Source organism: Mustela erminea, chromosome 7 (genome assembly GCF_009829155.1).
Source record: "Mustela erminea isolate mMusErm1 chromosome 7, mMusErm1.Pri, whole genome shotgun sequence".
Classification (NCBI taxonomy): domain Eukaryota; kingdom Metazoa; phylum Chordata; class Mammalia; order Carnivora; family Mustelidae; genus Mustela; species Mustela erminea.
In genome coordinates, this window is record NC_045620.1 from 87,107,886 (window position 1) to 87,124,657 (window position 16,772).

Below are 16,772 nucleotides of genomic sequence, written 5' to 3' on the forward strand. Positions count from 1 at the left end.
CCAGCCTGAACTGTCCAAGAAAGAGAATAGAGAGCCATACCATATTCCTTTGGTAATGGCCCATGGGAAGCTCAAGACCTGCTTATGGCTATGTATACATTTTATCTTAAAATTTTTTCTCTTTTTAAATTTCCATCTGAATGGCCGTCCTCTTCTCTCCTGAGGGCTGCTTTCCTACCAGCCTGGTCACATCAATATGCATCACCTGCATCCACACTGGTTAAAGCTAGGCTGTTTATCAAGTTATACACCATCTATAGAAGAGTTTTAGAAGGGGCGCCTGGCTCAGTGGGTTAAAGCCTCTGCCTTCGGCTCAGGTCATGAACCCAGGGTCCTGGGATCGAGCCCTGCATTGGGCTCTCTGCTCAGCTCCTCTCTCACTCTGCCTGCCTCTCTGCCTACTTGTGATCTCTCTTTGTCAAATAAATAAATAAAATCTTCCAAAAAAAAAAAAAAAAAGAACATTTTTAGAAGACATTGTTGCATAGCTCCTTTTGTTGTCATTACAGGGAAGTATGTTCAACACCTGGAAACCTATGTGGGTTGTACTATTAGAAGATGGAATTGAATTCTATAAGAAGAAAAGTGATAACAGCCCCAAAGGAATGATTCCCCTAAAAGGAAGCACACTGACTAGCCCTTGTCAAGACTTTGGCAAAAGAATGGTGAGTCAACATCACTAGCCACGGTAGACACCCTGTCACGCACTGACCTTTAAGCCTATGCACAGCCTACCATGTAAATGGTGCTCCCTGGGTCTGTCCTTCTCACCACCACCCACACTCCAACCCGGGCATTTGGGTTTCCGTTGGCCAAGCACTTCCAGAATGGGGTTGGCTGAACTGCTGTGCTTCATAAGGGACTGAGCCCTTTGAAAGGGATCATTCCTAATGGGATGTGTTTCGATTTTTAGTTTGTGTTTAAGATCACTACGACCAAACAGCAGGACCACTTCTTCCAGGCAGCCTTCCTGGAGGAGAGAGATGCCTGGGTTCGGGACATCAAGAAAGCCATTAAATGCATTGAAGGAGGTCAAAAGTTTGCAAGGAAATCCACCAGGAGGTCCATTCGATTGCCAGAAACTGTTGACTTAGGGTAATTTTCTGTGTTTGCTTCCCTCCACCCCTTCCACAACACACCCATGCCCCCACCTCCCCATTGTGGAAATCTCACAACAGATCCTGCTGCATGGCTTGCTTTGGTTATCTCTGAAGGCTGAAACCACTATTCCAAGTTGATACAGTCTGAAGCAGTGATCGTAACCTCTCCAAGACCTAGCAGCTGAGGAGAGGAGGCTAATGGAGTATGAACTCCCTCATTTTGGGTAACCTTGACAGAGGGGGAGTGAGAGAGAGAGAGAGAGAGAATGCATAATTGTATTTATGAAGTGGCCATAATAGCTTAGTCTTGAAAGTAAAGTTCAGAATTTCTAGATAGGTAGGAAAAGGCAGGGACTATGTGTCGAAGCAGGTAAGGTTTCAAGTTCAAGTTCATGCACTTACACAGCCAACAAGAGCCAGTCAAGGCGAACACCCATTCTGGGCAGAAGCCCGTGATGTCCTGACTCGGTTTAATGGTCTTATATGTTGGCTGATTTGGAATTGCAAGTGGTAGTTGCAATTTAGATAGTGTAGCCTAAAGGTTTTCAGAGATTCACAGGTAAATTCAGCACCTGCCAGGGGTTAGGAAGAGGGTTTCTTCCTTCCTGCATGTTTTACATCTCCTACCACATGAGCCTGTTTCCCCAGAGTCTCTTCACTCCTTGCTAGTTTTGTTTTTATGTTGAACATATCCGGAAGCAGGAGCCCTGCCTGGAGGAATTCCATGTTAACATGTCCAACAAGCACTCTGTTTACAAAATGGGGAGGGGTTCTGGGATGGGAGTGAAGAAACCCCTTCTGCAAGTCCAACACAGGTCTTAATCATAAGACAAAAACAAATAAAATATATCATAGGGATTTAATAAAGTTTGCGCTTTGAGCTAGGGGACAATAAGCACTTCCCCTCATCAAGAAAGCTTTTTGGTAAAGACCCAAGAGGTAGTGCCCCGTTCAGATGTAGCTGCTGGGGGGCATCGTCAGGTGACCATGTTTCTGGCCACAGCTGTCAGTGCTAAGTGGGAATGATGCCTGTGCTCCTTGGACCTACGGGATCCATGAAAGTGGCCTTCTATTTTGTAGTCTGCAATTTCTCTGATAAGGCTATCTTTAATTTATTACCTCAAGTATAAAAATGAGAACTTTCCATCTCTCATAATTTTTAGAATAAGAAAAAAGCTTAGTCAAAACATTTACTTTCCTGGAGACCATTATCAACAACAGATGGTCTCTTGAAAGACACTGAAAGAACTGAGACATGAGGACTGAGGGCAATCAAACACCTAGAATGTATATGGACAATTGGCCCTGAGAACCTCTCATCTTGGCACCTAACTGGGATAATTCTCTACCTCGGGCACTAGGAATTAAATCACCAAAGAGCTTAATGAATGTAAGAGACTTAGAATATCTTCCTGTGCATTTTGCTCACTGTTGTAAGTCACGGAGTCACCCAAATATGAACCCAACCCCTTACTTATGATCCCCCCATTGGAGAGACTAGGCTCAGGAACCACCTGAGTATGGGGGAAGCCTGTGGTCATGGTCAGCCTCTCCAAGATGGCGACCCCCAGAGAGGACTCACCACTCTGAAAGGCTCCTCACTCACCTGTCTGTTTTTTATCTCTGCACAGTGCCTTGTACCTGTCCATGAAAGATACAGAGAAAGGAATAAAAGAACTGAATCTAGAGAAGGACAAGAAGATTTTTAATCACTGCTTCACAGGTAAAAGGCCTTGCAAGTCTGAAATGGGGTACCCGGGGAAGGCAATATGTATTTCTCACTCAGCCTTGTGTGTGGGAGTGGGTGTGAAGCCTGGTGAGTGAGTGGGATCATAGAACACAGATAGATGAACATGAGACTTGAACTTCCTCAGGGTAGAAACCAAAAGAGAGGTGGAAAGGAACTCTGTTGTTCAAGCTAGAGTTTTTGAGTTCAAGCTAACTCTGACTCACTCCCACACCCCAAATAATTGACATTATGTTGAAATAGACACTGAATTGAACAAGATAATAAACAGGCACACAATGTAATATTTAAGTGGCAATACTAGAGATGCCTGAGGCTACGCAGGGTCAGGTACTAAGTGGCAAGAGTTTAGGTAGATGGCATAGACATTAAAAGATGTTCTTTGGAGCCAGACTGCCTTAGTTCAAATCCTGGCTCAGCCACTCACTTGGCGTAAAACCTTAGACCAATAACTTAGCCTCCCTGGGCTTCACTTCCCTTGTCTATAAAATGGGGTAATCATAGTGCATCTACTTTATAGGTCTGCTAAACAAATAATGTGTTTAGGACAGTGCCTGGTCACACTAAATACTATATGGTGTTAAGAGGTCACATGTCTGCACAGACAATTCTGAGTTCAGAAAAGAAAAAGAACTCAGGGGTTTGTTGGGATCAACAGAAGTATGAGCCTAAATTTTACACAAAGAGATGGTCGCATTTCATCTGGTAAGGACAAAGTTATGGGGCAGAGATATCCAGAATACACATCCAGAAGAAGAAAAATGACCAGGTTGGTAGAGCTCATGGTTCACTGGGGGGCTAAATGGGAATTGCAGTTTGGGACCAGGTTGTTAGAAGCTGGGCATGCCTTACTTATGACAGAAGAGATCAAGAAAGGAAAACTCTGAGAAGATAGAATAGACGTAGAATCTGAGGGGATGTGCAATCAACAGATAATTCATGAAAATGGTTCAGGTCCAAGTCAGGAAGGTGGAGGTGTGATCTGCAGGAGGATAGTGTATCCCATGGAAATCAGCCTTAGAGAGTTAAGGTTACACCCTAATAGCACCAGAAAAGTCAGGGCTGAAATTTGGGATCAAGATACCAAGTTGTGGACAGTAGTAAGGGAAACTGACAAAAGCAAGGCAGGGCCCTAACTGGAGCAGGAATAATGTCACTAAGACAGACCCTCTAGCAAAGGAAGGGAATAAGGACGAGGTTCTGAAATAGAGGTTCTGGGCACAAGGTCCAAGCCATACTTATTCCCTGTGTAATGTGTTACTGAGTCCCAGAGTATAGGACTAGAACTTCTGAAGTCCTGTCCACCAAAGGTCAGGGTAGGTTCTAGAAATTTCCGTGGGGTCAAGTTTTCATGTGGGGGCCTGGTGGTTTCAGTGGAGAAACAAGACTGTGGAAGAGACTGGGACTCAGGCACTGCTGACAAATAAGGAAAATCTTGAATGTTGGGTGTTAGGGAGATGGAAATTTTCCTGGTTTCAGCATGCCTGACTGAGCAAATATGAACTCTAGGGTTAGAGCCCTTGAGTAAAGGGCCATTACTGGTATAACTCAGGCCTAAGGTCATTTAAACTCTCTAGGCCTTAATTTCCTCATTCTTAAGTGGGGTCTATAACTACTGCCTTAACTCTTTCATAGGGTTGCTATGAGGATTAAGAGCAGAAAGGCAGTATTTATTAGTTTATCCTTCAACAAAAGGAAAGTCAGTAAAAAACCTTTCATATATGAAATTCATGGAAGGCTTACTAACCAACTCCTGTTTCAAAGATAGTATATCCTATTACTCTTGTTTTGATGACCTGGAACTTTTTTGCCAGTTACCCTGATACCCTGGTTGGGTACATTTGTACAGAATATGCCATTTTTATTTATTTATTTTTTTAAAGATTTTATCTATTCATTTCACAGAGAGACAGGCAGAGAGGCAGGCAGAGAGGGGAGAAGCAGGCCTCCTGCCGAGCAGAGAGCCCAACGCGGGGCTCGATCCCAGGACCCTGAGATCATGACCCGAGCCTAAGGCCCACTGAGCCACCCAGGCGCCCCCAGAATATGCCATTTTTAATATAAAGCTTCCCTGTAGCCTGCTAATAATCCAATTGCTGGGTCAATTTCCTTTTATCCTTTGCAGTCCTCGCTTGAGGCAGAAGTTTGGTGAGATGCCTTTTCAAGGTCACTACTAGACCCTGCAAGTGACGTGATCAAGTTTTAATTTAGGACCATGCGTGTCTGATCATGTTCTCTTCTGCTAAAAACTTGTCACTGGTTCTTCATCGCCGAATTTCTTAATATGCCATCAAAGTGCTCCCACTCACCTTGTGCCGTCCTCTCTCTTGTTTTGTCTTCTTTTCACCAGCTCTTCCCTCCGCCCCCCAAAAGGGACTGCTTCATGTCTGTGTAGCTCTGTTCCCACGCTGCTGCTCCCTCAGCCTGTGCTGGTTGCCTGTTTCACGTGCTTGGCAAACATTTGCTCATATTTTAAGCCTGAGCCCTGTGCTACTTCCTCTATGAATCTTTTCCCAGCTGCGCACACCAGCTCCCCTCCCCTACCACTCCTTTCCACACCTTGCAGATTTGACCCTGTAGCTCCATGGCACTGCACTGACCCATGGCAGATGGCTTCTTACAATCCTTAAGTATATCCCATCTCTTCCTTTCAGTTCATCCGATGGAGCGTGCCCAGTATCCATCACTGCGCTTTGCACCTAGTAGACGCTCAATAAGTGTCTGTTCATTAATGGAGTAAATGAGGAAATTACTAAGACCTATTTCTTTGATGCATGCATTGCTTCTGAAGGAGTATGTCGATGCTTTTAAAAACCTTCTACGAGGTGCCTTTTGTTTCCAAATATTTATCCCACTGATCTCATCTTTCCTTCTTGGAATAACAGGGAACACGGGACAAGTCAGACCCGGGGGTCCTCTGGAACTTTTCAGGGGTGACTGTCAGTGGCTTGTTCTTTGGTACTATGGTAAGGAGCACTGACCTCCTTCTGATGATCCCATCCAGGGAACTGTGTCATCGACTGGCTGGTGTCCCATAACTCTGTTCGGAATCGCCAGGAAGGCCTCATGATTGCCTCCTCGCTGCTGGGCGAAGGGTACCTGCAGCCCGCGGGAGAACTGTCTAAGAATGCAGCAGACGGCATCTCTGAAAACCCTTTCCTGGATAACCCCGATGCCTTCTACTACTTTGTAAGTGAGAAATGCTACCCATTCATTCGTCCTGTAGTGGGTGCTGCCCCGAGCAGATTCTATGTTGATATTAATTTATATTGGAATGGGCTAAGCACAGGGCCCAGCCCTATGGAGAGTAGTGAGGTATCTCTGACTTGTCTTCCTCTGCAGTGCCTGCTATATCCAGTGAATCAGGTTAGAGAAAAATGGTGTTTACTTGAATAGTTGTTTCTTTTTTTTCAGTTTTTAAAAATAAATTTGTTTATTTATTTAAATTTTATTTATTTATTAAAAAAAATTATTTGACAGAGATCACAAGTAGGCAGAGAGGCAGGCAGAGAGAGGGGGGAAGCAGGCTCCCTGCCGAGCAGAGAGCCCAAAGTGGGACTCCATTCCAGGACCCTGAGGTTATGACCTAAGCTAAAGGCAGAGGCTTAACCCACTGAGCCACCCAGGCGCTCCTACTTGAGCCTTTTTTTAAAAAATTGACTTTTAAAACTGTATTCTTATTCTAAGCAATAATTCATTTATAAAATGTTATTGGGCCCTAGTACAGTCCAGGCCCTCTCCTGGACAAAGGAGATGCAACAGTGAAAAAAAAAAAGAGGGGGGGCAAAATTGTGACCCTTAGGGAGCTTTTTTTTAGAGGGAGCTCTATGAAATCACAATGTACTAGTTGTATTTTCCCGAATGTGTATTACAATACACTACTAACACAGAATGTGTTCACCCACATCCTCTCCCGAGTCATCTTGTTTATCTCACATGTATGCTTACCCCAGATTGGGAAACACTACATTGCACAAAGGACCTAATCTTGCACCATATGAGAAAGCCAGGAACCGTGGGTTTCTAGGGGGATTTTGGCAGTTTTGTTCCAATTTGGGGTCTGAGTGCAAAAGTTAGGAAGCTACTTGAGAGAACCATCTTCTTACAAAAATGAAGTGAATATCCCCGAGAGAGTTTCATTTCACTTTGGGGGAAGTTCCATTGTCAGTTTCTGGTTTTTTTTCTTCCAGACCTTCAATCTGGTTTTTATAGCCATTTAAATGTGGGATTCTAAAAATACCCCCCAGAGTGGGTTCTTCTTCCTCTATATGATTCATTAGTTACGTATAGTTGAGCGAGTCCCAGTTCCCTCTTGACCTTAGAACATGAGGCTGAATGGCCCATCATGCTCTTGGCCTTCTCAAAGTAGAAGGCGCTAAGTAGCAAAGCTCCTAATGGAAATTGTGTCATGCAGTGTCTTATAAATGAGCCAACTCTGCTTTCAAGGACGTGACCTTGAGGGGCCAAGAGAAAGAAGACTTTGAGCAAGCAAGAAATGTGCTGAGCCAGACTTAGAGTATGGCTTGGGGAAGCCAAGAAAATGAAAGGATATTGACAAGCTGACACTTGAGTGGAGATGAGGGAGAACATCTAGCAACAGGAAATAAGCAGCTAGAGACAAGAAATGGGGAGGGAGATGTGCTCACCAAGGAAGACCTTTAAAGTTTAGTTTGGGGTATGAACCATAGTAGAAAGGAGAAAAGGAGCCTACTCCAGGGGCTGGAAGGGAGAGAGAGAAAGGGAAAGGTACAAGTAGCCATCTGCCTTAGACCAGTAAACAGACTTGCTGTCTGGTTTCCCAACAGCCAGACAGTGGGTTCTTCTGTGAAGAGAATTCCAGTGATGATGATGTGATTCTGAAAGAAGAATTCAGAGGGGTCATTATCAAGCAGGGATGTTTACTGAAGCAGGTGAGTGGTTCCCACTATCCCTTTCTTGTCTTTTTCCCCTTACCAGATTCTTTTAACTTCTGTGTTACCAAATGGTATTTGTTCTGTTTGTCCAATACTCAATGAGAGAATGAACCCCGCAGAGGGAAAGACAAAAAAAGCCAAGGAGATGATCAAAGTGGCATTAGGACAGGAGGACTGGGGCAGGTAGAGTACAAGATACACCTTGAAATCTGGACATTCTTCTTTTATCAATACCGTGGGGGAAAAGAGATGTTTCAAGAAAAATACTGACCTTTTCATGAGCTGGGAGAAATCCATTGGTGAAAAGGAGCCATCCGGAGGACCTAGAGTTTTCATGGGAAAAGTACTTCCCCTTTAGGGGACAGGAAAAGCCTATCCCTCTTTTTTGCAAAGTGACCTGGAAACAGGAGCAAGCCACACTCAGGAGAGGCTCATGTACGACTGAATGTCATATTCCAGACTGTGGGTAGGACATGGGTTTAGAGGACAGGTCTCCACAGGCACAGGCCACTGTCAGTCTGGGAGGCAGTGGCTGGGGTGGACTGAAGAGTTCTAGCTGTTTACCAGAGGCTAAGGCACAGGATGTCAAGAGATAAGAGAATGCAAGGGCTGGGGCTAGGTGGGGAAGCCAGGGCTGGCACCTGGTAGAGGAGAAAGCAACAGGAAGACGTGGGAATATTCAGGGTAAGAAAACTGATAGTAGCACATGGTATCATAAAAACCAAAGCTGTGTTCTAAAGCCAGGGTTTTACCTTCCCGGCTGTGTGGTGAGCTGTCTTAAAGGCACTGCTTAGTATATAAAGGATGGGACTGAGATTTAGCTTACCTCATAAAAGGGCTCCAACTTGCAGGGTGAAGAGGAAAGAACCAAAGCTGAGCCTATAGTCATATTTAAAAAGAACTTTGGACTAGCTGAGATGAGATATACACACAGATTTTGAGTTTCACTGGGGAAAGTGGGGCATTCATGTGAAAAACTGATCTTAACATGAGGTTTTAAGAAAACAGGCTCCTAAGAGATACTACAGCAAAGATGTAGAAAGAATTAATTCACAGATGATTCTAACAACTTTTATGACAGAGCGATCACCAACCAGATTAAAGCCAAGTATAGGAGCGGGGCTAGTCTTTGATAGGGAAGGTTCTGGCAGTTTTCTGTTTTGCCCATTGCCAGCTTGCTCTGGTTCTGCCCTGTGTTCCTGGCTCTTTGATTATAGGGGCTGGAAGGTGGATGTTCAGAAAAGAGGAACTTGAGAAGGAATTTCATTACTTCTTTATGTTGTTGATTTTGTCTAATTCTATCTTGTTATCAGTTGTAACTTTTCTTGACTTAGTTGATCTGACAAGTGTTAGTTTAGAGTGGAGCCCTGAAAAAACTAAACATGAAGGTTGAAAGGGGAGACAAAGTCTGGGCTGGACTGAAGTCATGTCTAGGCAAAGCATTCCCAGTGGGTGTCCTGGATGGTCAAAAAATTGGCTGAGGTTATCATTATTAGGTTATGAGGTCATCAACATTAGCTAAGGCAAATAAGTGGTTCTCTGATCTAACAGATCCTCTAAGGATCTGTTAAAATTGCACCCCACGCCAATTAAATCAGTCTCTGAATTTTACAGCTCTGCAAGTGATTCTGATGTGTAGCCAAGGCTGAGAAAAACAGAGCTGGCCTTTTTCTTTTCCTTCTTTCTTTTTATTTTCCTCCTAAGATTTTGTTTATTTATTTGACAGAGAGAGAGAGAAAAATCACAAGTAGGTAGACAGGCAGGCAGAGAGAGGCGGGGGGAAGCAGACTCCCTCCCCAGCAGAGAACCCAATGTGGGGCTCGATCCCAGGACCCTGAGATCATGACCTGAGCTGAAGGCAGAGGCTTAACCGACGGAGCCACCCAGGCGCCCCTAGGTTTTTCTTAAAAGCGAATTTGTCTTATTATCAAAATACCACTATTTAAATAGTCATCCATCTTAGCCTTCTTTTAACATAAAGAAAACAAAAATCTATGTGTACTTAGGAACGTTGTTCACTTACAATATTCTTTCCTCCAATTGTTGAGGGAGGGAGAGGGAAGAGAAACTTCTCCTATTTTGATTGATGGCTTCCCTTTAATGTTTCCAACCTTAGTTGTTTATAACCTGGTTCATATCAGAATCACCCGAGGGAATTAGCAAAAATTTCTTCAAGTGTCACAAAGCTAAACCATTCTCTGTCAGCTGCTGGCATTTAGCCAGGGTTAATGTGAGTAGAGGCTTATCATGAAAAAGGATACCTGTGTCCCACACCTCACAGGCAGGAAGAAGCTGTGTCCACCTGGAGATCAGTCCTCCCCTATTCTTCCCACTTCTCCCATCCAGAGAAATAATTTTGCTTGGCGATGCAGCCAGTTTGAGCATGAATGATTGTGAATTATATTCAAGATAATCCCTTGAATATAATTCATTCTGTTGTGACAATGAATAAAATATCTAATTTTTCTACCATGTGTAAGCTTTTTGTTGAGGAGGGACAATATATTATATGTGTTTTTCTCATATCTGTTGCACAGTCCAGCATCCTTAGTCTACAATAGATAATAAAACTTTGTAGATCAAATGAAATTGAATATAAGTAACTGGCAGATCAGCAACAATTCCAGGCATGCACACATTCCTTAAAATCCCCCAGGGAATACTCATTAAATGAAGGATGGCCGGACACCCACTTAAGAACACTAAACTTCTCAACGTATCACATTCTAATGTCAGTGAGGGCTTAAAGGCAATAGGTAGCTGGCTAGGGTTGGCTGATTTCACATCCTCCTCTTACCTTCCTCTTCCACAATTCATAAGAACTTGTTATTCACCCAGTGGTTGCATGAGAGGTCCTGCGATGTGTGTCCCCAGGTCAGGAGGAAATGGTGTAGGGCAGAAACTTGAGTATTCTCAACTAGTAGGCAACATTAGCTAAGGCAAAGAGCAAGAATTCATAAAAAGAATTTAGAAATTGATGCTTTGCAAAAGCTATTTTAGATATGATATCCAGATAGAAATATTCTCTGTTCTCCCTTATGACTCTATAGGGTTCCTGGCTTTCATCTTTCAGGCAAGTAAAAGCCTCTTTGGAGATGAGCTCCTTGACCAAATGCTTGGCCAAATAACTTAGACCCATTTTTGAAAGCTCTCTTTAAACTCCTTTAACTTGACATTATGAAGAAGGCACTGTTTGCTAAAACCATAAATGTTTCACTGTTTTCCACATGAGCACAATGAAAAATACTGGAAAATTTATATATGTGCCTGTCAATATTTGGTGCTTTAGAATTAACAAATACTATGATTTATATTGGCAAGTTGGAACTATATATCTTTTAATGTAATATATATATAGATATCTATTTTTGTTACTAGAGATATTTTAGTGATTTGAACTTTCCATGGGAAATGTCATTTACCATGACATTTAAAAAAATTCTTACAAGCTAATTAAAGAAACTGGGTAATTCAAGGCAATCACAAACAGATATAAAGCAGTTTCTGGGGCGAGATTCTCTATACCAGGCACAGGGCCGGGGACTGGAGGAACAAAGGTTAAACAAGACACAAATCCTGCCTTCCAACCTTACAGTCTGAATGACATCATTCTGTTGCGAAAGCCCACGTCCTATCCTCTTTCCTCGTATCTGACACAGTGCCAATTCCTTCCCATTTCCATTGCTGCTACCTGATATTAGTTCCTCGTAATTCCATGTGTGGATTGTTGAAATCATGCCCTAATGACCTGCTTTTTACCTTATTTTCTTTCCCCTGGCTGATCAGTCCATCCTATATATGGTCACCACATTCATCTTCCTAAAACATGATTGTGATCTTTTCCCAAAAACTGACTCAGAAGCTATCAGCAATGATCCTCACCTTGTATTTGAAGTCTCTTTCCACTCTCCCAAATTTTCCTCTGCTGTTGCTCATGAACTCTGTGTTCTAGCCAGACTGGTCTTAGTCACCAATGTCTGCATACGCCTGGTATGTTCCCACTGCTCTTTTTTGTTGTCAAGTCTTCCTATCCACCTCTTTCTCACCCATCTGACTCCTGTGTATCCTCTGTGGGTAAGTCAAGATCTTTATGAATCTCTCTTCGACATCCCAAACCCGCAATTGCATATCCCACATATAATTCCCCTGAAATCCATTATCCATAATAATTACTTGATTTGGACATTTACTATTTTATATTTCCATGTAGGTTATAAACTCTTTGAAGACTAGGGCTATGTGTTAATCTCTTTATATCCCCATGTTACTCAATAACATACAATGTATGTGCCTTGTATATAGTACCATCTTGTATAATAGTAGAGCTGGAAGATAATCTTGGAAATAAGTAATCCATGGGGCATCTGGGTGGTTTAGTCAGTTAAGCGTCTGACTCTTGGTTTCCGCTCAAGTCATGATCTTTGGGTCCTGGGATTCAACCGCGTGTTGAGCCCCAAGTTGGGCTCTGTGCTCAGCATGGAGTCTGCTTGTCCCTCTCCCTCTGCTCCCCCTCCTGCCTGTTCTCTCTCTCTCATAAAGAAATAAAATCTTTAAAAACAGAAAGTAATAATTAATCCATAATATCATAACATCCAAATTGTTCACTGGCCCTAGTGCTGTCTCCCTGACAAAGACCTGGGTTGGGTCCTGGTTCTCCTGGAGATAATAGTTCATCTTCTTCTTTTTTCAATTCAACAAAGACTCACTAGGTAGATACTATGTGTACAGAGTGATGCCAAGAACTCACCATTCCTCTTCTTATGTTGATCCTGGATACAGGGGCACAGGAGGAAAAACTGGAAAGTGAGGAAGTTCATTCTGAGAGAAGACCCTGCGTACCTGCACTACTACGACCCCGCTGGGGTGAGAGCCTGGGGCCCCCAAACCCATCGCGCTCAGAGCCTCCACTGCTCTCTGGGCCTCCTGTTCTCCTTTCCGCCTGGTTTCTCTCCCCGTTTTCTCTTCACCCCCACCCCCACTCCTTTTCCTCCTGCCCTCCTGTCCCTCTTCCTCTCTCTTCTCACTGTGAAGATGTGAAGTCTTAGGCCTTGAGACCAACATAAGCTCAGGGATGAAAGAAAATATCACTCTATTGTCATTTACTTGGTCAACTCAACGTAGTTTTTGTTTGTTTGTTTGTTTGTCCTGATCTGATAGTTTCAGAGCAATTCAACCAGTCCGATTCATTGTTCTTGGCTTAATATCTTAAAATCACACAAAAAAGTGATAATCCCTCCTCTGGGCCAATTCAGATGAGAGCATCGGGGAAGTCCAGCCATGTGGGCTGTGGCTATTCAGAAGGGGCTTTTTCTTTAATAAAAAGAACCATCCCTGCAGTGTGCAGATAGCTCTGTCTGGCCTGGGTGTTTAGCTTCCTCTTGCAGCTCTGGGCTCTTTGATTCCGTCCTGCGAGGGTCATGGTCCTGTGTCAGTAGCAGGGGGGCCAAAGAGCTCCGGAAACATGCACCGGTTCTCTCATGGGGTGTGGTGAGGCAGTGTTTCCCCCTGCCCTGGCACTCTACTCCAGAACGGGAGTCCAGATTGACATGTGTCTCCTTGTCCAACCTCCTGGAGTAAAGTGGGGGGTGGATGCTCTGGAAGGGGTTTTCTTCCATCTCCTTCCGCTCTTACCCATTCGGGTGCCCTACTCCATAGCAGAGAGAGTTCGTGGGGCTTTTGTGCCAACGGGATAAAGTATATTCATTTATTGGGAACATCATTAAGGACTCCTCTCTTCTCCAGGGTGAAGATCCTCTGGGAGCAATCCACTTGAGAGGCTGTGTGGTGACTTCCGTGGAGAGCAGCTCAGATGGTAAGAATGAATTTTTGTTCGAGAGAGGTGTGTCTGCTCAGGCTTCCTTCTCACACCTGGGCGTCCAGGGCCAACAGCTATTGGTCACTTAATCAATCAGCCTAAGCAGGAATGAATTTCTGCCTCCACATCTTGGAGATGCCAAGATATTTTCTCCCAGATGCTGCCCTGGTTCTTTGGGCTTTGGAGAGGAAGAGTGGCTTTCTAGATGCCTCAAATAAATCCTGGAGCAATGCTGAGAAGAAAACCTTCCCCTCGGAACTGGCTTAAATGGAGAGACTTGTTAGCTCCCGAGGCCTGTCATTGAGCCATGACTTTCCTTAAAGGGGACCTTTGTCATATCCAGACCAGAAAATCTCCCACAGCCAATGGAACATTTGTGCACTGAGTGGAAAATGCTCCTGGCTGATAGTCACGTCTGTGCTAGTCTTGGGTGAATCACTTAATGAATCTGGGCCTTAGCGCCTCGTCTGGAATGAGGGGTCACACCAGTGACCTCTGTGTCCTAGGTCACAAGTCGATGATGTGTTGCATGGAATGACCATACAGGTGTATGCCAACTTCACAGATGCCGGAATGAGGGCTCCCAGGGGAGAGGTGGTTTAGACAGCCCAGCCCTGGATTTGCCATGTCATTTTGAGTTTATAGATTATAGAGGCTGATGGGGAAAAGCTACAGCTGCAAAAACTGGGTTTTTACTACTCCTTGATCTGCTCACCCTCCTCTCCTCATAGAATGATGATTTTTTATTTGATGTCAATGTTTTAAGTTTCACTATTGGCCAGTTTACTATTTTTTGCTCTTTCGGCAGAGACTGTAACTTAGCCTTTGCAAAAACAAGTCCAGGCTATAATGGTGGTAATGGAAGTAGGTTTGGGTTTTTGGTTTTGTTTTTCATTTTAATATATTAGAGCCAGCTCTTGGTTCATATTATGAGCAGAGGAAAAGTACTCAGTAAGCACTATTAGAGGTACTCATTAGGCACAATTGGTGTGCAAAAGTGAGAAATCTAGTTTGCTTGTAAACTATAAAAGAAAACATTTGTGCCTGAGTATTTTGCTTCTTTCTTAAGCATACACACTCAAACACATGCACAGAATCATATATGTACTTATCGATATAAATACTATATATATAATTATACAATAAATATATATGATCATACAATGATGGTAAGTTTGAAAACCACATATTCAATTTTCTTAGAACACTAAAAAACTTAAAATTACCCTCCTTGCAAAAGGAAGGCGAATCGGGTGGCCTTTCCGGAGCACACGCGCTGTCATTCACTTTCTTTTTCAGCAGTCAGGAAGAGTGAAGAAGAGAACCTCTTTGAGATCATCACTGCTGACGAAGTTCACTATTTTTTGCAAGCGGCCACCCCCAAGGAGCGCACTGAGTGGATCAAAGCCATCCAGGTGGCCTCCCGGACTGGGAAGTAAAAACATTTCTGCCGCTTGTTGTCACTCTCCGAAGGGAACCCCACAGAGAAGCTCGGTCCAGGACCTGTCCACTTCTGGTGACACATCAATGAGAAAGGGCCCAGGGTTGGGAAGTTTTCGTCTGCAGAGGTTCTGAATGTAACTAACCACATGCTGCGTCCTGTTCACCTGCACCGACCACACTGCTCACTGATGCCTCTCTGTTTTCCCCCAAGCCGATGTAACAAGCTGTGTGGCCTGGCTTCTCTGCTTAATCTCTCCAGGCCTGAGCTTCAGAACCCAAAGCCCTGTGATTCTAATACCGGTGGAAGTAAAAATGTCTCTAGTCGCCCAGTAAGTAGTAGGTGTCATTGCTGGGCTCCATCTTGGCTTTTGGAGCCCGACGCATTCTTCCCTTTAAATCTGTTCCCAGTCTGTACTAAGGGGGCTAGGTGTAAACCTCTTGTTCTCGTTTGCCACCTTCTCTTGCTCTTGGTCATTAGATCATATATCATGAAGGAGAGCTTTCTTCTTCCTTCCTCACTCGGACCAGAAACTTCCTGAAAGCGAGTGCCCCAGTGGCAGCTTTTGGATTGAAACCTTCCATCACTTTCTACAGCCTGGAAAGTTCTATCTTCTGGGAAAATGACCCAAGGAAGCCAGGTGTAGCCGAGGGTCTTCTCCGTGCCCTGAAGCTACCCATAGCAGGCATTTTTCACTCCCCTTTGGGGCTGATCTGAGATGCTCGTATCTTTGCCCCTTTCCGGAGCATTTCTCTACCATTGATTATAATTAGGAAGGGGAACTCCAATTCTTTGAGCTTCTGTTTCGATTGAATGTTTGCAGGAAAAAGTGGTCAGATGGGTTCCCTCGATGGGTGAAGGGCCCGGGGGCTGGCAGGTTGATGTATAACCCCCAGTTCCAGAGGCTGCAGGGGCTGAGCTGAAGGCTGGCAGACTGGTTGATGGGCTTAGACAAAGCATTGAGATGCCTTAGGTCTAGACAGAACTCATGGAGGTGGCCATCCACACTGCTGCGCCTTCAGTTCCCCAGTCAACGGTACTCTGGTTGTCCTTGAGCTCTAGGCATAAGCTGTAGCTAGCTGTTCCTGCTTGGCCTCTGCAGGGCCCTGTGAACCCCTTACCAATCAGAGTGATCTGAGCTACATTCAAATTGGGTGCCTGTTTTCAACTTCTGACCCTGTCCACCAACTAGTGATTCTAACCCCAAATTGAGAAAAACCTCAGGTATGCCTGTCAAGGTACATTTTCCAATTTCAGATTTCTGACTTTCAGGCTCCAGTGAGTAAAGGAGAGCAGAAAATTCTTCCTGATTTTGTCACCTTCTCTCTTTCCCTCCCCCAATTGCACACAATATCCTTGAAGCTATTCCTACACCCAGATTGTTTTCTCAGTGGCCTAGGGGCAAAATATTACCTTTTCCCTAATTATTTTGTAAGCTGTCTTCTTAGAGCATGTGCATTAGTTTTTTCTACATTCAGTGTTACAAGTATTTATTAATATGGAGTCAACTTTATGTTTTGAAATAAACATGACCATGTTTAGCGTTTTTTTGGTGTGACGTTTTGCTTGCCAAAGATGACTCTTTTTCTACAACCCACTTTCATTTCCTGAGGATAATACCACCTTTTGTCTCTCAAGTCATCTCAATGACTTTAGAACATTTTTTAAAAAACAAAATCAGTTTATTCCAGGGAATAATGCAAATATGGGGACAATAAAAAATAAGTATCACTAATTTTTAGTTCACAAGACCTTG

The 16,772-nt window shown here is 43.8% G+C and overlaps 1 protein-coding gene and 1 long non-coding RNA gene across 3 annotated transcripts in view; one reads left to right on the forward strand and one right to left on the reverse strand.

The window, feature by feature from the left end:
* Positions 1-5,294, reverse strand: part of LOC116595686 — a 26,145-nt gene extending 20,851 nt beyond the window's left edge. The window contains exon 1 of the long non-coding RNA XR_004287821.1: positions 5,157-5,294. This is a non-coding gene — a long non-coding RNA (uncharacterized LOC116595686). The remainder of the gene's footprint in view (positions 1-5,156) is intronic.
* Positions 1-16,562, forward strand: part of PLEK (pleckstrin) — a 25,768-nt gene extending 9,206 nt beyond the window's left edge. The window contains exons 2-9 of one of the 2 annotated variants that reach the window (XM_032352304.1): positions 510-665; positions 914-1,095; positions 2,732-2,823; positions 5,852-6,036; positions 7,653-7,757; positions 12,540-12,623; positions 13,503-13,572; positions 14,875-16,562. In XM_032352304.1, coding sequence (XP_032208195.1) covers positions 510-665; positions 914-1,095; positions 2,732-2,823; positions 5,852-6,036; positions 7,653-7,757; positions 12,540-12,623; positions 13,503-13,572; positions 14,875-15,014 — 1,014 coding nt within the window. In that variant the 3' untranslated portion in view covers positions 15,015-16,562. The remainder of the gene's footprint in view (positions 1-509; positions 666-913; positions 1,096-2,731; positions 2,824-5,851; positions 6,037-7,652; positions 7,758-12,539; positions 12,624-13,502; positions 13,573-14,874) is intronic. The other variant, XM_032352302.1, reaches the window with a different exon arrangement.
* Positions 16,563-16,772: the final 210 nt, after the last annotated feature.